Source organism: Piliocolobus tephrosceles, chromosome 15 (genome assembly GCF_002776525.5).
Source record: "Piliocolobus tephrosceles isolate RC106 chromosome 15, ASM277652v3, whole genome shotgun sequence".
NCBI lineage: Eukaryota > Metazoa > Chordata > Mammalia > Primates > Cercopithecidae > Piliocolobus > Piliocolobus tephrosceles.
In genome coordinates, this window is record NC_045448.1 from 87,550,820 (window position 1) to 87,578,339 (window position 27,520).

The 27,520-nt window shown below is 42.1% G+C and overlaps 1 protein-coding gene across 3 annotated transcripts in view; it reads right to left on the minus strand.

Annotated features, from left to right (window-relative positions):
* The window catches only part of LOC111551124 (E3 ubiquitin-protein ligase RNF103), a 117,749-nt gene that overhangs the window by 36,989 nt on the left and 53,240 nt on the right, over window positions 1-27,520 (minus strand). Inside the window, exons 1-2 of one of the 3 annotated variants that reach the window (XM_023224937.2) lie at window positions 21,846-22,064; window positions 564-624 (exon numbers count right to left, since the gene is read on the minus strand). In XM_023224937.2, the coding sequence (XP_023080705.1) occupies window positions 564-624; window positions 21,846-22,049 (265 nt within the window). In that variant the 5' untranslated portion in view covers window positions 22,050-22,064. Of the gene's footprint in view, window positions 1-563; window positions 625-21,845; window positions 22,065-27,520 lie in introns of those variants that run through there. The other 2 variants (XM_023224940.2, XM_023224939.1) reach the window with 2 other exon arrangements.

The window sequence follows — 27,520 nt, forward strand, 5'->3', positions numbered from 1 at the left end:
GGAACTCTGCCGGCCTTCTTTGCCGGAGGCCGACAGACTTCTTCTCCACACCTTAGGTTACTAAAATAAACTTGCAGTTTTGCGCCTGACCTTTGCCTACTTGCTGGTTCTTTTGTGCTCGCTCTGGTGGTCTTAGAAAAACAAGACAATTACCATCCCTTTGTAAGTCACCTTAAATGGTACTAACCAAAAAAAAAAAATCAACTTTATTTATAAACATACTGTCCTCAATTTACAGTCATGCTAAGATAAACAGAGCAGTGACAATGGAATTGTATCCCTTACTTATATATAATTTATTTAATTTGAATTCCATAAAAGACAATTCTTTATAAGTAGCAAGAGGTTTCTTTTGCTCTTCCAAAATATAAAGTTTCTTCTAACTCATGATCTTTTTTTTAATACTGATTACAGAATTAAAAAGCAAAATAAGTCAGACAGCTATAAGTAACTAATGTAGGAATAAACTATGTCTTATGATATATAAATGCAGTTTATTTTTATGAACTGAAGCAAAATATACCAAGAAGGTAAATAATAGAAGACATAAAATGATAACTTACCCCTTATTTGCCTGTCCACAACTCTCATTTCCTTTCTTATCTTCAATGACCACTCATTGACCTGGGAAAATTTTTAGAAAAGGAATGAGAAGAAAAGCTGAAACTCCTAACTCAATCTAATTTGAGAATTTTGTATTAACTCTACATTTATTCCAGATACAAAATAATAATAATAAAAAAAGCCATTTTCAAAGACAGAGCTTTAGGGTCAAATTTTACTTTTTTTAAAATTTCACCTCTTTTTATTCACAGTGCACAGGAGTTTCAACTTATTCAAAGATTCCTAGCTGAGAGCAGGCTGTAAGCAGCACTTTATATAAAACCTCAGAAAGAGTATGGTACTCTCTAGGTACACAAAGATTTGAAGAAGTCCAAGTGCACAGTTAGCTTTAAGAGCATCAGAAAATTTTCATCTTTCACAGGTAATCATTTCAAAAACTACTCTGCCTGTATCATGAGAACTCATCTTTCCCTTTTTCCCTTTAACAATAATGCTTTTCCATTTTACAAAAGAAAAGCATTCCCCTAACCTATGTCTCTTATTACCATGGTAGTTCCCTGACAGACAAACATTTCTGAAGCACTAAACAGAGGGTGGACTGGAAATGCTGATGGAGGTGTTGTGGAAGTAGTAAATTACTCTAATGATTACCAAATTGTTATGCAAGTGAACTGTTTTCCAATTCTTCACGTTTCAAAAACCCTGTAGGAAAACCTGAGTTGTGAGTCAATCATTAAAAGTCAATTTTATGCTAAATTACTATGTGTTTAGTACATGACTCAGAAGTTCAAAAAAATGAGTGACACTGCTATAACTAAACTCCTTCCATTACCCTTTTATTACATCAACAAGGTTTCTCAGCACTTGAGTCTCATAAATCATAAAACAGGAACAGAATTTATGCTGAACCCTTGTAGCATTCATTCATGTAGCAGCCATCCATGGACATACAGACTAAATGGCATTTTTTAAAAGTCCATACCATTAGAAGATGTATTTCCAATAAATTTCATTTTTAATGTTTAATATTGAACAAAACCTGTAAACTATTATGCAACAACTGTAATAATTTGTGAAAGCTGTCAGAATCAAAATGAAGTCACTAGTGTATTAAAAAATCTGACATATACAGCTGGAAAGGCTAAGAGGGTTCTCATACTTGTATACCTAGACAAAAACTATCACAAAAGACTGCAAAAACCACAGCCTTGCTTGCTCAGAGGCTCTGCAATCTTACACAAAAAATACTTTCGCAAGGACATCTGCCCAGCAACTGCCTGTCCAACCTTGGACTGGCATCACTCTTGTTATTGATCTCTGTAGCCAAGGATAATCATTTCAAAACATTTATATAACCCCCCTTTTCCCTTTAAAAATCTTTGCCTTCCTTTCCATCCTTGAATATATACATAGTTTACCATGGCAAGCACATTCCCACTGCAATGCTGTTGCCAAAGAACCATCATTTTCTTCTAGGGAACCTCTCTCTGCTTGTTATTTAGGTTGACCAACTCCACTCAGAAGAAATACTTAAGCACTTAAAACTGTATGCTCATACTAGTTTTAAAAATCTAATCAGGTTTATGTACTTTTTTCAAAGTGAAATTTATATAATCATTTTAAAGTATACAATTCACTGGCATTTACTGCATTTACAATGTCATACAACCACCACCTCCCTATACCCTTTAAATAATCTCTTCCTATCCCCCCCTCCCCAGTTCCCTGGCAACCACTAATTTGCTTTCTGTCTCGATGGGATTGCTTATTCTGAATATGAAAGGAATCACACAATGTGTTAACTTTTCGTTTCTGGTTTCTTTTATTTAATGTGATGTTTTCAAGGTGCCTCCATGTTGTAGCATGTATCAGTACTTCAGTCCTTTCTATGGCTGGGTATTATTTCTTTATATGTGTATAACACAACTCGTTTATCCATTCAACTGTTAATGCATGTCTGGGTTGTTTATACCTTTTGGTTACCATTTCTACCACATCTCACCAATACCCGTTATTTTCTAATTTTTTTATGATAGCTGTCTGCTGAGTGTGAAGTGGCATCTCACTGTTTTGATTCACATTTTCTTAATGCCCAGGGAAGTTGGACATTTTTGTTTTTTGAGACGGAGTTTCACTCTTTGTTGGCCAAGTTGGAATGCAGTGGTACTGTAGCAGGACGAGCAGCAGACAAAAATCCTCAGACATCAAGTTAAAGAAGGAAGGGGTTTATTTGGCCAGGGGCATCGGCAAGACGCCTTTTTCAAGAGCCGAGCTCCCCGAGTGAGCAATTCCTGTCCCTTTTAAGGGCTCACAGATCTAAGGGGGTGCATGTGAGAGGGTCGTGATTGATTGAGCAAGCAGGGGGTACGTGACTAGGGGCTGCATTTACCGGTAATTAGATTGGAACAAAACAGGACAGGAATTTTCACAGTGCATTTCTATACAATGTCTGTAAGATAACATAACCGATTAGGCCAGGGGTCGATCTTTAACTACCAGGCCCAGGGTGCGGTGCCAGGCTGTCTGCCTATGGATTTCATTTCTGCCTTTTAGTTTTTACTTCTTCTTTCTTTGGAGGTGGAAATTGGGCATAAGACAATATGACGGGTGGTCTCCTTCCTTATTCCCCCCTTTTGAGACTCTCCCTCGTTTTATTAGTGGGAGTTCTCACTTTCATTTTCACTACCCATGTCTTCTTGCAAGACAGACTGATAGTGATTCATATAGCACACTTGTGCTGAAGTATTTTGGTGTACTAAGGTAGTGATGAAGCTTTTTATCATTTGAAGAAGTACAGGTATCAAACCAGGGAGCAGTAGGCAGGTTCCTATTATTATTATAACTCCTATTATAAGAGTTTTAAATCCTCCTAGTGATGGGAACCATTTCCAAACATGGCCCCAGGATCAAATCCATGCCATACTTGCATGGGCACATGTGCCAGTTTTGTCATGTTTCTATGTCTTCAACTACTTGCCCTTGATCATCTATTTGTAGACAGCAATTAGTAAGGTTAAATTTCCCACAGATCCCTCCTTTAGCTGCTAGCAAGTAGTCGAGAGTCACTCTATTTTGACAGATAGCATTTCTCATCTGAGTTTCTTGCCAGGCCAGAATAGTCAAGCCTCTGCTGGTTTTATTAGTGATTATTTCTAAGACTGCTTGTAACCATATGATTCGTTTGATCATGTAAATGGGGGTCCGGTATCCCCACAAGCTGTCTTGTGCCCAAGTAGCAGGCCCATAATATTGTATGATTCTCTGAGGGGGCCATTCATCATCTTTCCAATTTTCTATAACTATGCTTCTCTTTTCACGGGAAGCACAGACAGGGAAGCCCAAGAGTTCGCCTGTTTTTATGGGCAGTAGGAAGAAAGATGGTTTAATAATGCCAATAACACAACTACCTGACCACTAGTCAGGTAATCTGGCATAAACTCTATGCCCACATATCCAATATAATCCAGTGGGGGCTGTCCAGTCCCGGTGGGACTCCGGGTGGGTCCACACGGCTTGCAACTTTGGGAATTTGCTGAGTGGATTCCTCTCTGTTTGATTTGAACTCCACCAAGTGACTGTTTTTGTGGTACCATTATACAGTTTCTGTCCCGGACAACTAAGTCGTCCTACGGGGTGAGTGAATTCTTTTCCTTCTCTAGCTATGCAATATTGCCCAATAATTGAGGCTTTTAGGACCTGGAAATTATCAGGGTGATTCTTTTGAGCTGGGAATTCTTCAGGAACTGGGTCTGTAGGTACTAATTCTTGGAATTCCCATGGCCAATGATCTCCCATTACAGTTCCTCCACATACATAATATGAAGTGACATTGAGAGACTGGGCTACATGCTCGGCTAATTGCAAAAACAAATTTCTTGTTTTTCCTGGAATTTCTGGTACTGATATATTTAGTTCATCATAGAAAGTTTGAAACACTGGTTCAGGAAAGCGTCTGTGAACTTCTCCTCGAACTAAGATATTTACTTGAGGATCCGGTCTGGCCCCATCAATTCCTAAGGTCACACGCTCCCCTTTTTTCCAGAGAGGATCCAGAGGATTGGTTATTTCTAGCTCTAAGGGGTTACACTGCCCTTTAGTACAGGAAGGGCCATTTTTTTCCTTTCTGAAGGTGGACTGGATCCTCTTCATTTTTTTATCCAAGTGACCCAAATGACACAAGACTAGTATCCACATTCATTTCCACACAGTCCTAATTCATGACAAATATACTTATTTTTGGTCATATAGCCTTTTTCCCAACTAAAAGAGCCACATCCCCTTCCTAACTTATTGCTATTAATGACGGCACAGGCATCAAATTTCAAGGTGACTTGTTTGGGCACCCTTTTTTTTTTTTTTTCTGTTTTGGCTAACACTTTACTCATATCATTTATGAGTACCTACCAGTCTTCAGTTCTTAATCTTATTTTAAAAACTGTGGTCATGGGAGGCTCAGATGAGGCAAAACACACATCAGGTTGGTCATTTCCTGGGCTACATATCTTGCATAGAACAACATTATACAAACAAGTTCTTTTTAGAGTTCTAGTACACTTCTAATGACTGTAAACTAATAGGACCATAGCAACCTTTTGTCCTACCTCAGTGACTTGATGTATACACTGGAAACAGTCCTCAGTCTGAGGAAGGTCAGTTGAAGTCCTTATCGTGTAAGTCCAAATTTTAAGGAAAATGAGTCCCATGATGAGTTTCCTCATGCTTCGGCCATGCATGGACCAGTCAGCTTCCGGGTGTGATTGGAGCAGGGCTTGTCGTCTTCGTCAGAGTCACTTTGCAGGGGATGGCGAAGCTCCTCCCATCCACGTACTGCTCACAGTCTACTGATGTTTAAGGATGGTCTCGGAGGTTGGGCCTGCTAGAATAAACTGAGTCCAACACGTCTACACAGTTATGTTCAACTGGGCTCTCTGATACCAGGAGCAAGGTGGTGGGGTTTAGGGTGTTGCAAACTTCAGTGGTTATGTGGAGATTTTCACATAGCAAGCTTTGGTACTTGGTTAATCTAGCATTTGTTAACCAATGATGTCCTTTGGTATTTATTAAAGTTACCACAGCATAGGGAGCCTTTATATTCAGGTTTTGCCTAAGGGTTAGTTTATCTGCTTCTTGTGCTAACAGGGCCGTTGCTGCTAGGGCCCTTAGACCTGGGGCCCAGGCTTTGGAAACCCTGTCTAGTTGTTTTGAGAGATAGGCCACTGGCCTTGGCCAGGGTTCCACAGTCTGGAGCTTGGAATTGGAGTTCCAATTCCAAACTCCAATTGCCATTTTTTCTCTTTGACACACAGAGTGTAAAGAGTTTTGTCAGATCAGGTAGCCTTAGGGCCGGGGCCAATATGAGTTCTTCTTTTAACTCATGAAAACCTCGTTGCTGTTGGTTGTAACAGATGTAGTTAATCTAATCTATATTTTTATTAACTGTCACCCACCAAAATACTGACTTAAATCCTGCAGCTATTTGATTTCCAGCTTTAAATTGACCTGGTGTTCCTCGTGGGACTCCAATTGTGTTAAATAGACATGAGAGTCGAAAGACCCACAAGAGGCTTCTCTCACTTTACAATGTCTTATTTTTTCTCCCTCTGGTTGATGAAATGCCAGGATGAAAGGGACAGTCAATTGGACTAAACTACAAGTGCTACGCCAGTTATTCAGCAGAGTGCCCAGTAAAGGTCCACCACAATACCACCACACATCTGCTCAGGGATGAACAAGGGCTGACTGATTGATAAGCTCTTGAAAATTCTTAAGCTTATCGAATCCCTTCAGGTCTCCCAGGAATGCTACATTTCCTCCCTGTCGAGAGACGCGAAGTGAACTTAGTGTTGGGAGACGGAAGCTAGATGGCCCTCGGGGGCTGAACCGCAGGGTGCTGGACTTCAGGATATAGCAGAGAGAGAGCCTGGCATGACTTATTACTCCAAGCTGTAGAATCCTGGAGAAGAGCTACCATGGAGCCTACACCTGGTTGACTAGAGGACCACCTTAGTGGAAGGGGGACAATCTGGGCCTTTGGCCTGCCATGTGCACAAGCATAACAATTGCTTTTGTTTACCATGCAGATGGAATATTTGATCCATTTTAACTAACTATTTGCATCTTAGTATCCTGTCTTAATTGCTAAAGTTTATTTTAAGTCTTTAACTTCTATGATCCTCTAGTAAAATGAATGTATGGTTTTAGGGAAATTACAAAAACTGGTTGGGGTGGTCCATCCTTGCTCTTTAGTGGTCCACAGAACATTCGACCAACTACAGCATGAAAGCTCTACATCGGGGGGCAAGACTCTTGGTTGGCACTGGGGTCTTTATCGAAATCTCTCTAGATTAAATGGTCCTAGTTTACCCATTCTTGCTCTTTAGTGGTCCATAGAATGTTGGACCAACTACAGCATGAAAGCTCTACATCGGGGGGCAAGACTCCTGGTTGGCACTAGGGTCTTTATCAAAATCTCCCCTGATTAAATGGTCCCAGTTTACCCATCCTTGCTCTTCAGTGGTCCATCGAATGCTGGACCAACTATGGCATGAAAGCTCTACTTTGGGGGGCAAGACTCCTGGTTGGCACTGGGGTCTTTATCAAAATCTCCCCAGATTAAGTGGTCCTAGTTTACTAATGCCCAGTCTGAGGAGAGTCAGGAGGGACAAAAGTGCTTTTCTGAAGTAGAAAGCTGTCTTTGACTTGGCAAGTCCTCACAGGGTATAACAGGGCAAGCATTAAATGCAATAGTTTGAGGTGAAATTGACTTGGTTATGTTGCTGACTAGATGGTCAGCAATAGAACAAGGAAAGAAGAAAGAGTAATAGAATAGATGAAAAGAGTTTAATTTTTCTTAGCTTTAGTTTGGTAGGGTTTTCCCCTGGGACTATGGCCCACGACTCTGGAGTGGGTGGCACCTTCTTGACTCAGGTGTGATGAGTCCATCCTTTTTTTTTTTTCTTCTGTACGAACGGCAGTCTCGGTGGTTAGCAGCACAAGGTAGGGTCCTTCTCAGGCTGGCTCAAGTTTTTCTTCTTTCCACCCTTTGATGAGAATGTGATCTTCAGGCTGGTGCTGGTTTACTAGAAATTCTAGGGGTGGTGTATGTGCTAAAAGACTTTTATTTTTATTTATTTATTTATTTTTCAATTACCCAGGAGGAACCATCAATCTTCCTGTCCTGAAGGGAGTTCCTCCTAGGTCCGGTCAGACATCCGTATGGCAATTAAGATTTAGATCTCCTGTTAGGAAGCCTGCTGGGTTAAGGGAATTTTCAGTGGTTATGTTAAATCATCTTTCTCTCTTTGACTTTCCTTTTGCCTCTGTCCTTCTCTCTCTCTCTCTCTCTGCCTCTCTCTTAATCTCTCTCTCTCTCTCCTTGACTCCCTCTTTGTCTCTTTCTCTCTCTTTTTGCCTCTTTTCCTCTGTCTCTTTCCTTTCTCTCTCTCTGCTGGTCTTTCCTTGCCTCTGCCAGCTGCTAATGCTGCTGTTCTCTCAACCACCGTGTGTTGGGGGTAGGGGGATTTAAACCAGCTGTAACCAAGTGTCTATGTACCGCAGCTGGTCTGGGTGCCCTGGCTTACGTTACATTGTGCCATACTTTTGAAACAGGGGACCTGTCCAGGCTTCCTTTTAATGGCCAATCTACCTCTAATGCTGGCCAGTCTATCTTACACAAAGTTTTAAGTTTTCCTGGTTTCATATACTCCATAGTCTCCCTTAAATCCTTTTTTTGAAATTTTTCAACATAGTTCCTAGTGGGGTGGGCTTACTTTGTGCCTACTCATGTTTCCTTGAGACAAAGGGCACACACACACTTTTGTAGTTTACACCAAACCCGGGAGCGGAGCAAGATGGCCGAATAGGAACAGCTCCAGTCTCCAACTCCCAGCGTGAGCGACACAGAAGACCGGTGATTTCTGCATTTTCAACTGAGGTACTGGGGTCATTTCACTAGGGAGTGCCAGACAATCAGTGCTGGTCAGCTGCTGCAGCCCGACCAGTGAGAGCTGAAGCAGGGCAAGGCACTGCCTCACCTGGGAAGCACAAGGGGGAAGGGAATCCCTTTTCCTAGCCAGGGGAACTGAGACACACAACACCTGGAAAATCGGGTAACTCCCACCCCAATACTGCGCTTTAAGCAAACGGGCACACCAGGAGATTATACCCACACCTGGCCGGGAGGGTCCCACACCCACGGAGCCTCCCTCATTGCTAGCACAGCAGTCTGTGATCTAACCACAAGGCAGCAGTGAGGCTGGGGGAGGGGCGTCCACCATTGCCGAGGCTTAAATAGGTAAACAAAGCCACTGGGAAGCTCCAACTGGGTGGAGCTCACAGCAGCTCAAGGAAATCTACCTGTCTCTGTAGACTCCACCTCTGGGGACAGGGCACAGCTAAACAACAACAACAAAAAAGCAGCAGAAACCTGTGCAGACGCAAACGACTCTGTCTGACAGCTTTGAAGAGAGCAGTGGATCTCCCAACACAGAGGTTGAGATCTGAGAACGGACAGACTACCTGCTCAAGTGGGTCCCTGACCCCTGAGTAGCCTAACTGGGAGACATCCCCAACTAGGGGCAGTCTGACACCCCACACCTCACAGGGTGGAATACACCCCTGAGAGCAAGCTTCCAAAGTAAGAATCAGACAGGTACACTCGCTGTTCAGCAATATTCTATCTTCTGCAACCTCTCCTGCTGATACCCAGGCAAACAGGGTCTTCAGTGGACCTCAAGCAATCTCCAACAGACCTACAGCTGAGGGTCCTATTAGAAGGAAAACTATCAAACAGGAAGCACACCTATACCAAAACCCCATCCGTACGTCACCATCATCAAAGACCAGAGGCAGATAAAACCACAAAGATGGGGAAAAAGCAGGGCAGAAAAGCTGGAAATTCAAAAAATAAGAGCGCATCTCCCCCTGCAAAGGAGCACAGCTCATCACCAGCAACGGATCAAAGCTGGTCAGAGAATGACTTTGATGAGATGAGAGAAGAAGGCTTCAGTCCATCAAACTTCTCAGAGCTAAAGGAGGAGTTACGTACCCAGCGCAAAGAAACTAAAAATCTTGAAAAAGAGTGGAAGAATTGATAGCTAGAATAATTAACGCAGAGAAAGTCATAAACGAAATGACAGAGATGAAAACCATGACACGAGAAATACGTGACAAATCCACAAGCTTCAGTAACCGACTCGACCAACTGGAAGAAAGAGTGTCAGCGATTGAGGATCAAATGAATGAAATGAAGCAAGAAGAGAAACCAAAAAAAAGTTTACACCAAACCCAAATCGAAACCAAAATCAGAGTATCTTGAAATTCAAGCCAGGTCAAAACCAAAACCAAAGTATCAAGCAATCCAACTCAAGTCAAAAACAAAAACCATAGTGCCAGTACAGGCACACCATGGGTGATCAGGCCACGCTTCCACTCAAATGGAGTAGGCAGGTTCCCAAGACAAATCCTGTCAAGCAATTCAAACCAAGTCAAACCAAAACCAAAGTGTCAATAAAGGCACGCCATGGGTGATCAGGCCATGCTTCTGCTCAAATGGAGTGCGCAAGTTTCAAAGACTAGTCTTACCAAGTTTTAGATGTCTAAACTCCAAGTGCCCACTCCTTCCTGGTGTTCAGCCACTGCGCTGATCCTCCACGGGGGCCTGCCACACACCGCTCTGGCGAAGCGTTCCACTGGGGCAAATGCCTACCCAGGAGCGCTCTCAGGATCCGCGTCACTCAGGCTGGTCGGAGTCCCCCACAGGGATGCTCCACAGGGCAGGCTTAAGCCGCCTAAGGAGCTGCCTTGACCATCCACCAATCACCTTGCTTCCCAGTCAGGGAACCAAGAAATATAGCAGGACAAGCGGCAGACAAAAATCCTGAGACATCAAGTTAAAGAAGGAAGGGGTTTATTCAGCCAGGGGCATCGGCAAGACTCCTGTCTCAAGAGCCGAGCTCCCCGAGTGAGCAATTCCTGTCCCTTTTAAGGGCTCACAGCTCTAAGGGGGTGCATGTGAGAGGGTCGTGATTGATTGAACAAGCAGGGGGTATGTGACTGGGGGCTGCATGCACCAGTAATTAGATTGGAACAAAACAGGATAGGGATTTTCACAGTGCTTTCTATACAATGTCTGTAATCTATAGACAACACAACCGATTAGGTCAGGGGTCAATCTTTACCAGGTCCAGGGTATGGTGCCAGGCTGTCTGCCTGTGGATTTCATTTCTGCCTTTTAGTTTTTACTTCTTCTTTCTTTGGAGGCAGAAATTGGGCATAAGATGATATGAGGGGTGGTCTCCTCCGTTAGCGCAATCTCAGTTCACCGCAACCTCCGCCTCCAGCGTTCAAGTGATTCTCCTGCCTCAGCCTCCCAAAGTGCTGGGATTAAAGGCATGAGCCACTGCGCCCGGCTGAAGTTGGACATCTTTTCATGTGATTGTTAGTCATTTCTATATCTCCTCTGGAGAATTGTTTATTCGTATCTTCTGTCCATTGTTTAATTGAGTTGTCTGTTTGTTGGGCTGTGTAAGTTCTTTATACATTCTGATAGTAGTAGACCTTTCATTGATACATGATTTGCAAATATTTTCTTCCATTCAAGAAAGTCTTCCTTCTTGATAATGTCCTTTGAAACACAAAAGTTTTTAACTTTGAAAAAGTCCAGGTTATCTAAAGAATGTGTTTTCTGAACTTGTTCTTAAAGTCTCAGCTTAAATCTTACTTCAGGGAGACATTCCCTGACTCACAGAATAGGTTCAACCCTCCAGGCAGTACAACTGCACAGAACCCTATACCCCCACCTCTTTTGGAGAGCTCATTGTACTTATGATTACTTACAAGTATAGACTATAAGCTCCACAAAGTCAAAGACCTTCTCTTATTCACCAAGCCCTTGCATAATACCTGGCACAAAGGACAATAAATATCTGTTGAATTTAATTGCATGGAATACAAAATGTGATGGGACAAAAAATTTCAGCCATAAATAACACTTATGTAACAATCTTCAGAAACTTTCTATGTATGTTTTTAAATGTCAAAGAGTAAAAGTTTCATAAAATTTGTCAAAAAGAGAAATTCCTTTTAAACTTATAAAATCAAAAGCGGCTTTGCAAAAAAGAAAAACTTACCTAAGAGAAATCTGAAGAACCAAAGTATCCAGTCATGTCTCAGACCAGTGCTTCTCCACCTGAACTACACAAAAGTCAACTGGGAACCTTTAAAAATACTAATTTAACTGGACCGGGGTAGAGCCCAAATGACAGGTAGCATTTAAAATCTCTTCAGGTGACTGTAATGTTATGTTCGAGTTAAGAAACACAGTCTAAGACAAAGAGCTCAAGAAAATGTATCAAGCAAGTCTCATAACTGTAAAGACCACTACAATAAACAACAGGAAATTTAAAACAAATGTAAAGAAAATTCGACAAATATTAATTTGGTGCCAATAGGATTTCAGTAGTATGAGAAGCCCTTATAATTGATCAGTAAAACAGAACATAAGGAGTACAGAATAAAAAATCAATTAGTAAATTATACAATATATTTGAAAACCACCAGGAACCTCTAGAGTTTCACACTACCAAAATATTATCCTTTATTCAAAGTCATTCATAGAGAGTCTATTATATGCCAAACTAGGCAAAGGAAACTAACACCATTAAGAGGGTATTTTCCATGAATAATGCTGAGAGACGGCTTAAGAAAAATAGAAAACAAAATGATTGAATTCCTGTTCCGTCCTTCACTGAAATTCATTCTAGGTGGACTGAAAACACATGGAATGCAAAACTGTGGTGCTTTAAGAAGACAGTACAGGAGAACACATTTATGATTCCAGGTTAGAGAAGGAGTTCTTAAACAAGACACAAAAGCAATAACCACCAAAAGGAAAAGGCTTGTTATTTTTATCTATATTGAAATTACAAATTTTTATTCACCATGACTCCATTAAGAAAGTAAAACGTTGGCCAGGCGCAGTGGCTCACACCTGTAATCCCGGCACTTTGGGAGGCTGAGGCGGGCGGATCATGAGGTCAGGAGATGGAGACCATCCTGGCTAACACAGTGAAACCCTATCTCTACTAAAAAATACAAAAAATTAGCCAAGCGTGGTGGCGGGCGCCTGTAGTCCCAGCTACTCAGGAGGCTGCGGCAGGAGAATGGTGTGAACCTGGGAGGAGGAGCTTGCAGTGGGCCAAGATTGCACCACTGCACTCCAGCCTGGGTGACAGAGCGAGACTCCATCTCAAAAAACAAAAAACAAAAAAAAAAAAAAAGAAAAAGAAAAGTGTTACAAACTGGGAGATAATATTTGTAACCATATAAATGGTAATAAATAAAAGGCATTTACTTATTTTTTAAGAATGGAATTCTCAATATAGTCAGTCCTCTATATCTATGGGTTCTGCAGGTGTGGATTCAACCAACTACAGTTCAAAAATATTTAAAAAAAAAATGGGTTGGCTGCATCTGTATGGAACATGTAGATCCTATCATTATTCCCTAAATACAGTGCAACAACTATTTACATAGCATTTACATTGTATTAGGTATTATAAGTAATCTAGAGATTAAAGTACACAGGAGGATGTACATAGATTATATGCAAATATTACCTTTTTCTTTTTAAATCAAGGACTTAAGCATCTATGGATTTTGGTATGGGTGGAGGGACCTTGGAACCAATCCTCCTCAGATACTGAGAAACAACTACATATGAAAATCTGCAGGATAATTTAAGTTTCTGAATGATATTGTCTTCTCCCAAAGAGGAATTACATTTGCTTCTGGCAAACATACAGCTTAAGTGTCCTGGCAATTGGTTCTTAACTAATCGTAATTAATCCTATCAGGGGATAGAGATTATTTGAAACTGGTCTTCAGTCTTTGTGAAAGTCAGTCTATTTCCAGGTCACTATTATTGCTAAAGGGGATTCTTTTGAGATTATTTGAAACTGGTCTTCAGTCTTTGTGAAAGTCAGTCTATTTCCAGGTCACTATTATTGCTAAAGGGGATTCTTTCAGAGTCCCAACCAAAAGCCCTGAATATCTACTTACGAACTCCCATTTATTACTTATTTATTTATTTATTTATTTATTTATTTTAGATGGAGTCTCTGTCACCCAGGCTGGAGTGCAGTAGTGCTCACTGCAACCTCTGCCTCCAAGGTTCAAACAATTCTCCTGCCTCAGCCTCCTGAGTAGCCGGGACTATAGATGCCCGCCACCACACCCAACTACTTTTTGTATTCTTAGTAGGCGTGAGGTTTCACAATGTTGGCCAGACTGGTCTTGAACTACTGACCTCAGGGGATCTGTCCACCTCAGCCTCCCAAAGTGCTGGGATTACAGGTGTGAGTCACCACGCCCAGCCATGAACTCCAATTTTTATACTCCCCAATTACAGGGTCTGTCAAAAACTCTACTCAAATTCTATTTGCCAGCCACTGCATTAGGAATTAGAGGATCTCTTTAGGGGGAAGGTAGTTCCAAGAGATTGGGCTCATGTAACTGAGCTTCCCTCTTCGCTGAGATCTTGATTTTGCAATTTCTCACTGCCCTGGTAGCTTTCAGTGATTTCAAATAGTTACACTTTTTGTTTAGCTCTTTTAGTTATTTTTGGCAAAGGGTTGGTTCAAAGCAACTTGGTCTATAAACACCTTCATGATTTTTTAAAGAACATGTTTCCTAGTTCTGTTCCATAAAAAGGCTTAGAAGCAGGGACACTCAAGTAGCAAGAAGCATCATGTGCACTCAAATTTTGGTTTCTAAATAGCATTCCTGCTAAAAGAAACCACTGCATCTTGGAGAAATGGCTGATTTCAGGTCTCAGGACCTCTTTGGGGGTGGGGGCTTTTTCAGCCTGCCACAATGGATATGTTATCCATGTTATCCTCTGTTTTTTTAATTTAAAATAGTAAAGATTTTTTTTTACATATTTAAGAGCGAAATTAAAGGACTGGAAAAATATAACAAGCAAATCCTTAAAAAAAAAAAAACAGAAATACATAAAATCAATTTAAAATAGGAAAATATTGACTCCAGAAAACATTTTTAAGACAATTTCAGACTAGATAATGCATTTAAATGGAAGAAATTCAATAGGCAAATAGTGAAAAGTAAGTTTCCTTCCCATTTTTGACCCTCAGCTACCTAGCTCCTCTCCTGGAGGCAATGTAGGATCTTGTATATCTTTCAAGACAATCTAAAATATACATAAAACTAGAAATCAGCCAAAAGCAACAAATACAAGTGACCTTAGATCAAAATCTGCCTATTCCTGTCACTGTCAGCTGAGTATATATCAGCTTAATCATGCTATATTTCAAATGTCCAGGTGTTTTCTCTCACCATTGTAGGAGATCGGTCACGGTGGTGGGAAAAATTGCAAAAAGATACAAACCTTCATGGAAGGTCGGGAGGTTTTACAAAAGCTTCAGGAAAGGATTTGGCTGAAGGCAGCCAGATTCTCTTATCTGGTGCCTGAAAGCTTAGTTTAGATAACAAGGGGATGTAAAGAAACTGATCTAGATAAGTTAGTTTACTTAGAGCTGGGAAGCTGGCCTTTAATCATCCGCCAGCAGAACTGCTCTCTCCAGGAAGGTGGGGGTGTTAATTACTCACAAGTGTGTTGGCTCAAAGCCTTTGTCATTAAATCTATAGTGAAACGCCTGCAGGGCCGGCTTGTCAGGGCCGCGGTTACTACAACACCCTCCTCAGGGTCTGTGAGCAGCCTGGTCCCCTAGGCTCTTTCACTGGATACCTGTGTCTGAGTGCATTCTTTCATCCGTTGTTTGGCCAGGATACGCGGGTGGGACACGGCACATCCTGGCCATGTCAGACATCCTTACTTCTGTCCATGAAACAAGCACCTGAGGAGCACTTTACTCTTCCTGAGGCAGTTCAACATTATGCCAGCCCAGTGGATGATAGAGAATAAATAGAAATATAATCCTTGCTCTTAAGAAGTTTATAATTTTGCTGAGGACACAAAGCAGAAGAGAAAAATATTCTTTCAGGATTTCCCTGTGTCTATCTTCTCTCATCTCTTAAATGCTGTCCAAAACTAAGCTCTGGCTCCTTCTCCACTATCACCATTCCCATAAAACTTGCTCCTTTCCTGAATTCTCTCCATTTCAGCTCATGGCACTGCCATTCAGGGGGATGAACAGGTTTGACTGGGGTAGGGTTAAACAGAAACCTAAGAATCATCTTTGCACTCATCCCACATGCAGTAGTTCAGCAAATTCTGACTATCTATGCTAAATATTTCTAAAACTCATCCTATCCTCTCCATTCCCATTGCCATTCTAAGGCTCACATCATCTATCACCTGGGCCACTAACCGGCCTCCCTACCTAAATCTCTTACTTCTAGTTCTTGCCCTAATCCACTGTTCTGAATGCTCCCTATCTTTAGTAGGCATGACACACAGACCTTTATTAATCTGCCCTCTAACTACCTCTCCAATGTTACATCTTACCACTACCGTCACTCCTCTTGCATTCCACTCAGAATAGCATTTCATCCTCCAACCATTCTGAATTTTTTCCCTAGTTCCTCTAACATATGTTCCACAATTCTAAACCCTGCATATTCAGTTCACTTTACTAGGGATGCCTCCCCTTTCCTGATCCTATACCTACCTGTCCACCTGGTGAATGCCACTTGTGACAAGACCCAGAGACCCTCCCTGAGCAGCTTCCCTTCCCCGTTCTGAATAATCACTCCCTCCACTATGGCATCAAAGACTTTGTACGTGCTTAAATTATTGCTCCTATCTCCCTACAGTGTTTATTTACATGTCAGTCTCCTCCAGTAAACTACATTCTTTTAAGTCATTATATAGTGTCTTATTTTTGTAAACCTTATTCCAATCCAATGCACACCAAAATCTCTTGATATTTGTTGTACGAACTAAGTGAATGAAGCTCTATCTTTTTCTCCATCTCCCCTTCTCATTTTCTTCCCTTTTCTGATAGAATTCCACAACCACGAGTCACGACCCAGTCTAAGAACATAAGTTAGTCACATGATTTAAGAATTTGGATGCCACGGAAGGGGGCACTCTATCCCAAGACTAAATTAGTGAGGTCCGTAAGTAAGACAGAACAATTTTCCCAGCAGAACCTCAAGTCTAAGAGAAGAATCTCTTTCCAGCAGAATTCCACATCCTCCTGATTCCCACCCCAAGATTGTCACAGGTTTCTAAATGGATTTTAAGGCATCCTCATCCTCAGCAGGCCCAGTCTGTCTAATCTTTACTTGCATCCTTTAAAACAAAATAGGTTTCACCACTAAGATGTCTCCATCAAAGTTTGTGCAGGGGCAAAGACTTTAGTCTGTAGAGACTCCTAATATAGTTAATGTTTCCCTAGACAGTTCCTTGAAATATTGCTCATCTTGGGACTACCTGACCTTAAACCCTACTAAACTTCATTCTGATACTCATCGTCATTTAACAAATATTTACTTAGCACCCACTGTATGCTGCATGTTATATCAGAGCTCTGGAGAAACCACCTATAATGTATCTTACTTGCCCGAATTGACCTGTCACCATGGCCTAAATGGTACCATGTGTGACAATCATATGGTGTGATATGACTACACCTAGCCTCTGCTTATACTGTGCCAGGACCCAGACCCACATGTCTGCATCTTTCAGCCCCCAACGGAAGGAGCTGTCTTATAAGTTTATCCCAACTCAAAAATGCCCAGCTGAGACTACAGCATTTAGTCAATTCCCTCTCTCTCTAACGCCTCTTCTGTTTCTGCCAACTTTTTCTTATCTTTAAAAAGTTTCCTTCACTTGGCCTCTTAAGTATTTTCTTTCTCCCTTAAAAGAAAAAAAAAAGCCAAACTAACATTACTTGGCTTCTTATTCATATACAGCTCTCAATACTTTATCAGTGCATCAGCAGTTCTACAGAGAAAAAAGTATTTCCCATCTGTGATGGTTAATTTTAGGTATCTCCTCAGCTGGGTTGAGGGATACCCAGATAGCTGGTAAAGCACTATTTCTGAATATGTCTATGAGGGTGTTTCTGGAAGAGACTGGCATTTCCATCAGTGAACTAAAGATCAGCCCCCACCCAATGTGAGTGGGCACCATCCAATCAGTTGAGGGTCTGGATATAAAAAAAGGCAGAAGGCAGATTCTTGCTCTCTTCTGAATCTGGGATAGCCTTCTTCTGCTCTTGGACATCAGAACCATAGGTTCTCTACTCTCTGGACTCTGGGACCTCCTTCAATGCTACCCCAACTCACTACGTTCTCCAGCCTTCAACCCCAGAGTGAGCTACACCACTGGCTTCTCTGGGTGTGAAGCATATCACAGTACTTCTCAGCCTTCAAAATCCCCAATTTCCATATTAAATTCCCTCTCAACTACCTATCTATCTATCCATCCTGTTGGTTCTACTTCTCTGGAAAACCCTGATTAATACACCATCCCTGCTTTACTGGCACTTTCTTGAATTACAGACTCATGCTAAGTAACCACGGCTGGTGACAAAACGCTTTCTTTGGTCACAAGTCACAAATGTGAGAGAAAGCCTAGCAGCACTTGGTAGAAGCTGACCCTAAAGCGGATGGACATTCTTCTAACAAACTAAAACATAACATCGAAACTGAAGGGGTACCTTGAAGAACTGAGGAGGAACTTGAAGAAAATCTTGGGCTGGATATCTCCAGCACCAGATAAAGTGGATCATCTAACACTAAAAATCCTACTAAATAATCAAGAACCCATTCAGGAATGGGATGGAACACACAACAGTGAAAGGTCAACTGTTTCTGACCATCTCAGCCTGGAGATAATCACTCCAACCACTGAACTCCTATACCTGTGTATGTCGTACCGTATTAGTCAGTTCTTACACTGCTATAAAGAAATACCTAAGACTGGGTAATTCATAAAAAGAAAAGAGGGCCAGGCGCGGTGGCTTACACCTGTAATCCCAGCACTTGGGAGGCCAAGGCAGGTGGATCACGAGGTCAGGAGATCAAGACCATCCTGGCTAACACGGTGAAATCCTGTATCTACTAAAAACACAAAAAATTAGCCAGGTGTGGTGGCACACACCTGTAGTCCTAGTTACTCGGGAGGCTGAGGCAGGAGAATTGCTTGAACCTGGGAGACAGAGGTTGCAGTGAGCCAAGATCGCGCCACTGCACTGCCTAGGCGACAGAGCGAGACTCCACCTCGAAAACAAACAAAAAAATAATGCGGCACTATTCGCAATAGCAAAGACTTGTAACCAACCCAAATATCCATCAGTGATAGACTGGAGTAAGAAAATATGGCACCATGGAATATGATGCAGTCATAAAAAAGGATGAGTTCATGTCCTTTGCAGGGGCACGGATGAAGCTGGAAACCATCATTCTCAGCAAACTATCACAAGATCAGAACACCAAACACAACATGTTCTCACTCATAAGTGGGAGTTGAACAATGAGAACACATGGACACAGGGAGGAGATCATGACACACCGGGGCCTGTTGGGGGTGGGAGGCCAGGGGAGCCATAACATTAGCAGAAATACCTAATGTAGGTGATGGGTTGATGGGTGCAGCAAACTACCATGGCACGTGTATATATGTAACAAAACTGCATGTTCTGCACATGTAACCCAGAACCTAAAGTAAAATTAAAAAAAAAAAAGAAAGAAAAGAGGTTTAACTGGCTCACGGTTCTGCAGGCTGTACAGGAAACACAGCAGCTTCTGCTTTTGGGGAGGCCTCAGGAAGCTTCCAATCATGGGGGAAGGCAAAGAAATAGGCATCTTACATGGCAGAAGCAAGAGAAAATGAGGGGGAAGGTGCCACACTCTTTTAAACAACCAGATATCATGAGAACTCACTATCTCAAGGACAGTACCAAGGGTGATAGTGCTAAACCACTCATGAGAAATCCGCTCCCATGAGCCAATCACCTCATACACAGGTCCCACCTCCAACACTGGGGATGACAATTTGACATGAGATTTGGCGGGGACACAGATCCAAACCGTGTCAGGTGCCCTATCCAAACTTGTTCTTAAAATGCTTATCTTACTTGCTAGAAATTAAGTTCTTTGGCTTCTTATTTCACCTTTATAATCCCTCTTTGGGATGCAGCATAAATGGCATGGCAGTTCTAAGTACAGGCCTTAGAATACATAACCTCTGGTGCTGTAATTCACAAATTATATGACCTTGGGCACATTACCTAAATGCTGTATGCCTCGGTTGCCACCTGTAAAGTGGAGATAATAATAGTTCCTAATTCACAACACTGCAGAATGCTTACCAAAACGCCTGGTTCAATATGTTAGGTAAAGGTGGTGGTAGTTAGGGCTAATCTTAATTCACTCTACAATCTTGCTACTCAAGTGCAGACCAGCAGCATCAACATCACCTGGGAGCTTATTAGAACTCTTAGGCTTTATCCAAGAGCTACTGAATCAGATTTTTGAATTCTGACAAGATCCCTAATGATTAGTGTGCATATTAATGCTTGAGAAACACTGCTCTACAATACCCAGACTTGTCCATAATGGGGAAAAAAAAAAACCTAAAATGTTTATTTACTAAATGATCTTACCTGTTCGGCTCTGGCAAGCATAGTTTTATAAACCAATCTCATGCATCAACCCTGCCATTTTCCAGTGTCAATCAGCTTTCTCAGGTAGATTACCCTACTGAAGAGTGTACTAACATCGTGTTCTTAGGAACTGTATTTATCATTTAAAAGCAATCTAAGTGTATAACATACTATAGTAGTATAGTAATACATATACTAGAGACTAGTTTAAACAGTAAAGCAACCATTTCCCCATGATCTTTTTGTTTCTCCATAATCATAACTCAATTTACGAATGGCAATGCCAAGGTCAAATACTGAAGGCAATAAATAATCTCTCCCTACCACACTTCTACAATAACAAGAATCTTAGAATATACAGATGTCACAAAATGTGCATCTATATAATGTTCTACAGTTTCCAAAGTGATGTTACACTGTTATTTCATTTAAGCGCCACGATTTCTATTTTACCAAGGAGCGAAACTGAGTAAGTTTCCTGACGAAAATGAGTGTCTACTGTTCTAGGGCCTTTGATTAACAACAACAAATAATTTACATTAACGCACATTACGTGCCAGGAATTGCAAGATGCATAAGATTGGTTTTTAAAATGTGCCTGCTAGAGCTGAACAGGTAAGATCATTTATTAAAGGATTTCAGAATTTTTTTTCCGTTATGGAGAAGCCTAAGTGTTGTAGAGCAGTGCTTCTGAAAGCACTGATGTGCACACCCATCTTAGGGAGCCTGTCAGAATTCAAAATCTGACTCAGTGGGTCTGGAGTGGGGTCCCAGATTTAACAAGCTCCCAGGTGATGTTGATGCTGCTGGTTGGCACTTGAGTAGCAAGGCTGTGCCGTATTTAAAGAATTAGCCCTAACTACCAATATGAAAACTTTACATCCCTGAATCTTCAATTACTCTGAGATAACACTACTATTATTCTGGCTTGACAGACGAGAAGACTAAGGCACTGAGAAGTGAACTTTCCAGAGATCACAGAGCTGAGATGTGGAAAGGCAGGATTCAAACTTAGGTTGACTGACTGCAGGGAACTTTCAACTGCTTGCCTCCCAATATTATCTCAATTAATAGGTAACGAGAATTCGAAGCTGGGTCCAGATCTATCTTCTGTAACATTCTTCTGGCTCGGGTCCCTGCCCTGCTATAATATGTAACTAGGGTCAACACAAGGTTGTAGGGCTGGTGAAAGAGGAAACAGTCTCCTTTTCAACACAACGGGGAGGACCGAGAACAGGCGGCAGGTGCCAGGCTCCTCCGGCAGAGGCGACCCGGCCAGCTCCAAACAACGCTCCGGGTAAGGGAAGGTTCTCCGGGTGGTCAGCAGACTGGCGTGAGGGGTGGGGCCTACGATGGAAAAAGGTTCCGGGCGGGTCGTACCAACGCGCGCAGGGGGAAGGGGTTTCCGAGGCTAGGACGGTGTCGCTGCCTACGCGCTCGGTGGCGAGGTGAAGAAACTTTTCATCCACCCCTCGGCTACCTGGTCGAGAGCTGGCACCAGGAGCTCTCGCTCCCCAAAGCCAACTCCTAAAGACTCTTCCTCCGGGTCCCCCGTCGAGTGGGAGGCCCCGGAAATGGGGGCCGGTCGGTATCGGGCAGGCGGTGGGGAGAAGAGTGTCCTGTCAATTACTAACTCCAGTTCGCCCCACACAGATCCACCCGCTTATCTGCCGCCGCCGTAGCCCTTACCAGTTCTTTGGGCGGCTTCTCTTGGGTTTTTCCAAACAGCCCCATGACGAACTGAACCCGTCTTGCCCCTCCGGCTTTCCGTTCCCCGCGCCCAGGCAGGTCACGGGCAGCCGCCTGGGCGGGGCCCGCGGAGAGGGAGGTAGTCCCGACGCCCAGAGTAGGGAGCGGCAGCAGTAGAGGATGGTGCGCATGCGCTGTACGCATGCGCAGAATTGAGTGCGTGGGAGACTAGTCAACAAGGCTGACGTCATTGCGCATGTTCTGGGCGTGTCTGTGTAGGGGAGACCAGGGATTCGGTGTTTTTCGTGGGGTGTAGAAATGATTGCTCTGGAAGATACGAATGTGTTGACTATAACTGCTTCTGATACTTCACCTAAACCTAGATGTTGCACCAGAAGTCTGGATCTCCACGCAGACGTGTACACTTACCATTACTTTCCCGACAGCTTCGTCTTTGTGTCCAGTAGGCGACTCACAGGTGACAAACCAAAAATAGCCTCTTTTTCCTCCCGCCAACCCACTCCTCCCGTCTGCTTGCACCACCATCACCTGGTCACTAAACCCTAGGCGTCCTCCTCTCTCCCCTCTTACTAACTCCCAACCATTCTAACTTCAGTATGTCTGAACTTCAGCCCTCTCCTTTCCATCCCAACTGCGGTACTTTTTGTTCAGGCATCGCCCTTTACAGCGTGGGCGATTCCTGCCTAGCATTGTCCATGTGTGTGCCGTCCTACACGCCACACCGACCGTGAGGGTAATCACACTCTCAAAGGAATCTAACTAAAGAGAACTAGACACATTTTAGCACGGACAGTCCCTGATTAGGCCTATACGGTGAGCTGATGGTTACTGTCATTACCTCCTCCGAGGATGGTGAAGGGACCATTTGTTACCTCAGCCCCATACTCCTGTCTCTGGTGGAATGATAAAATGGTTCGGCAGCTTTGAAAACATTTTGGCAATTTCTTAAAATGCTAAACAAAGCCAGCCTTCCATTCCTAGCTATTTACCCAAGAGGGAAAAAAGCATAAGTTCTTAAAAAGACAAATGCTCATAGCAGCTCTATTTGTAATAGCCGTAAACTGGAAACAATCCAAATGTCTATCAACAAGTGAATGGATAAACCAGTTGTGATTGATCCATATGGAGGAATAGTACTGAGCAATAAAAAAGAATAAACTGTTGATAAATGCAATAGCATGGATGAATCTCAAAATAATTCTGCCAACCGAAAGAAGCCAGAATCGTGTAATTCCATTTATATAACATTCTGGAAAATGCAAACTAATACATAGTGACAGAAAGTACATTGGCGGTTGCTAGCGGATAGGAGTGGGGTCGGAAAGGGGCAGAAAAGAGGGATTACAAAGAGACACGAAGTTTAGGAGGATGATGGATATATCTTGATTGTGATGATGGTTTCACAGATGTATACAATATCAAAACTTAACAGGTTGGACACTAAGTATGTGCAATTTATTTTATATCCATCATACTTCAATAAAGTTCTCTTTAAAAAAAGCACTACCTGTTCATTGTGAAAAGTTAAACCCCCATTCTCACTTCCTCAGGGGAAAAAGTCTCAAAGGATTCACACCAACTATTAAATATAGTGTGACTCTTCTGAAACCTTTTCCTTTGGAAAATATACTTTTATTTTTATTTATGTATTTGTTTTTGAGACAGGGTCTCACTTTATCACCCAGGCCAGAGTGCAGTGGCAGGATCTTGCCTCACTGAAGCCTCCACCTCCCAGGCTCAAGCGATCCTCCCACCTCAGCCTCCTGAGTAGCTGGATGCCAGCCACCACGCCCAGCTGATTTTGTAGTTTTTCTGTAGAGACAAGGTTTAGCCATGTTGCCCAGGCTGGTCTCAAACGCCTGAGTTCAAGTGACCCTCCCACCTCAGCCTCTCAAAGTGTTGGGATTACAGGTGTGAGCCACCTTGGCCGGCCCTATTTTTACTTAATTGAGATTATATTATATACATTGAGCCACCTCAGCCAGCCCTATTTTTATGTAATTGATATTATGTTGTATACATTGTCCTACAATTTCCTTTTAAACAAATTTTATAGAGATTTTCATCAGTGTCAATACCTTTGGCAATCCATAGCAAGAATGTACCATAATTTATTTCACTACTTCCCTATTATATAAGATTAAGTTGTTTCTAGTTTTTCCCTAGTAAATAATCCTGTAAATATAGGCACAGTTAAAAATTTTAAACTTAATACCAGTATCTTCCATATACATTGCACTATTGTGAACTACCAATAGTGTATACCAGCAATCTTATTCCCTAAATCCATGCTAAAAGTGAATGTTATCGATATTTTTAATTTGCCAATCTAAGGGCATAAAATATTGTTTTTAACTTTAATTTCCCAGACTACTAGTCTGGATAAGCATCTTTTCATATATTTGTTGGCCATTTGAATTTCTTCTGTGACTTGCTTCTTCATAACCCTTATTCATTTTCCATTTATCTCCCTTCTTCCCTTCCTTATTTCCTTTCTTCCTTCCATTTTAAAGGTGAAGGAGTTCTTTGAAAATGTGGAATTTTTTTAAGTCTCTTTCACCACACCCTTCTTCCTTTTTTTGAGAATAAACTATAAGCATTTTTTTCAAGTGGGTGGATACTGGGTAGCCAATTAGTCAACAGTATTTCTCAAAAGCCTACTATATGTCAGGCATTCTATAGGCTTCAGGAAAATGGCAGTGAGCAGAAAAGAATCTCCTACAATCTGATGAGAAGGACAATAGTATTAAACAATGGTTGTAAATGAAATTGTGTTACTACAGATGTGCAAAATTCTGACTATAAGAAGACCATGCTGATCAGTGACTCTTCCCTGAGCGGATGACAAATAAGCTGAGGCCTGAAGGATGAGCTAGCAGAGAGAGGAAGAGTATCCAGAGTAAAAGAAACAGCATGTGCCAAAGAGCCTTCCCAGTTTCTGGGTGGAGGTTTTAGGTCACAGCCATTTCAGATCCTAAAGCTGCATTTGTTCTAAAGCTGGCCATCAATGGCAGAGAGGCCTGGCAGGGTGTGGAGGAAGGTTTGACTTGGCACATGGCGTCTCAATGTCATACAGAGCTCATAGGTACTGACAGCCCTATCAACACATCAGTGCAGTTCCTCTGCACTGTGCATCTTGCTTCCACACATTTTCTAGGCTCTATCTTTAGAGTAACATGTACTCTCCACTTGTGTCCTGATACTGCTTTTGCATTGGACAAAGCACTCCTTAGTTAAGTTTAGGGCTGAAGTTTGTCCTTCCTACATGGACCTCAGGAAGCAAGCCACAGATCCTCCCACCTGCTAAGACTCACACATCTGAGGGGGTGGGAGGAACTAAGTGAGCAGGCATTCTAGCTCTTTACTCCTACCAAACACAGCGAGTGTTTAACAGGATCACACTCCCCTGCCATATGTTCACATAGATGTTTGTTCACACACATTTTCAAAGGCTTTATGTGCATTCTCCTCCTGATCTTTGAAAAATATAAATAGATGTGTATCCTTGAGAGGTACTTCAATGCCTATGCTTTAAATCCTTCCCTGAATTTTAAATGAAAAATAGAAAGGACTGTTTTTCCTCCACTTTCCAGTTTTCCTTGTTCATTTCACTAAAGATATCCAGCGTTAGGAGCTTCCTGGCTCACAACTGTTCCCCATTTGCCAGGTAGATTGTTGAATGAAATGCTTTGGGCAGGAAAATCATAACCCAATTCCTGGCAATAATTTTGGCTTTCTAAAGCCAAGATACACCTTGTTTTATGCAACAGATGGACCCTGGAAATGTCAGATATAAATCAATGTTTGGAAATTGAACTTTCTCCCATGACTTATGTAATAATTTTGGAGTGGATTTATCTTTGTTCCTGACTAAACTTCAGGACCAAGGGGCTCCCAACCCACAACTTATGACTTGAGATAAGGCAAAGACAGACCTTGAGTCACCTCCTGTCCATTTGCAACCTTTCTCCACCAAACTTACAATAATCCTTGTGTTGATTTCCTAGGACTGCCATAACAAAATGCCACAAACTGGGTGGCTTAAAACAATAGAAATGTATTCTTTCAAAGTTCTGGAGACTGTAAGTCCAAAATCAAGGTGTCAGCAGGGCCACGCTCCCTCTGACACTCTGAATAGAATTCTTCCTTGCCTCTTCCTACCTTCTAGTGATGGCTTTCAATCATCAGCATTCCTTGGCTTGCTGCTGCATTGCTCCAATCTGCTGTGAACATATAACCCAATTATATGTTCTCCCCATATGTCTCACTCCAGTCATACTGGATTAAGGGCTGATCCTAAATTCAGTATGACCTTATCTTAACTTACTGTTTACATCTGCAGTTATTATACCTTATTTTCAAATAAGGGTCGTATTAAAAGGTACTAGGGGTTAGGACTTCAGCATAATCTTAACAGGTCACAATTCAATCTATTAACAACTGTCATAGACATACATGGGTGCCTCACTTTAAAGGAAAAAGAGGGTGGGCAGGCACGGTGACTCACACCTGTAATCCCAGCACTTTGGGAGGCCAAGGCCGGTGGATCCTGAGGTCAGGACTTTGAGACCAGCCTGGCCAATATGGTGAAACCCTGTCTCACTAATAATACAAAAATTAGCCAGGTGTGGTGGCGCATGTCTGTAGTCTCAGCTACTCAAGAGGCTGAGGCAGAAGAATTGCTTGTACCCTGGAGGCAAAGGTTGCAGCGAACCGAGATCGCACCACTGCACTCCAGCCTGGAGATAGAGTGAGACTCCATCTCAAAAAAAAAAAAAAGAAAAGAAAAGAAAAAAGAGGGTGATAGAGGGTGAGGGGAGAATGGTTAGCTGAATCCTTCCAAAATAAACAGACCTCTGTCCTCCATGATTGGGAAGGGAAAGTCGATTTGTCAGGCTTGACCCTAGCTTGGAAGTGGCACCTTCTCCCGGGAATCATAAAAATCACTGTGGCTGCCTCATATTGCCCTGTAGAGCACCATTTCTACCACTAAAGGTCCTCTCACGGAGGATTCACACACCTTGCCTTATTTCCCTCATAGCAGAGAAAAAGCCTGACGTTTAATTTAAAAATCCAACTGGAATATTTAAACAATACTAAAGTCTCCAAAAACAGTATCAGAATTAGAAGAGTGGCATGTGAGATACACATCAACATTATGGTGGAGTGGATGAAAAACCCACTACAAACACAGAATTTTGGTAAAATATAACCAGAATTATTTTATGTGCATGGATGATCTCTTTTTAAAAAGTAAGAGAAATCAGGAATATCTGCCAATAACAGGAACCCAGAACCTTGTTTGCATATTTTTTTGATGTGATAAAGCCTATAGTCAGTAAAATGCACAGATCTAAAGTGTAAAACACGATTAATTTTTACAAATGTGTAATATTTGTAAATATTTAAAACATTTTCTAAATCTAAACTGGCTCCTTCGTGCCCATTCTCAGGCAGTACCCTCAGATAACCATTATTCTGATTTCTACCTCTGTAGATTAGTTTTGCCTGGGCACAGTGGCTCATGCCTGTAATCCGAGCACTTTGGGAGGCCAAGGCGGGTGGATCACGAGGTCAGGAGATCGAGACCATCCTCCCCAACATGGTGAAACCCCATCTCTACTAAAAATACAAAAAAAAAAAAAAAAAACTAG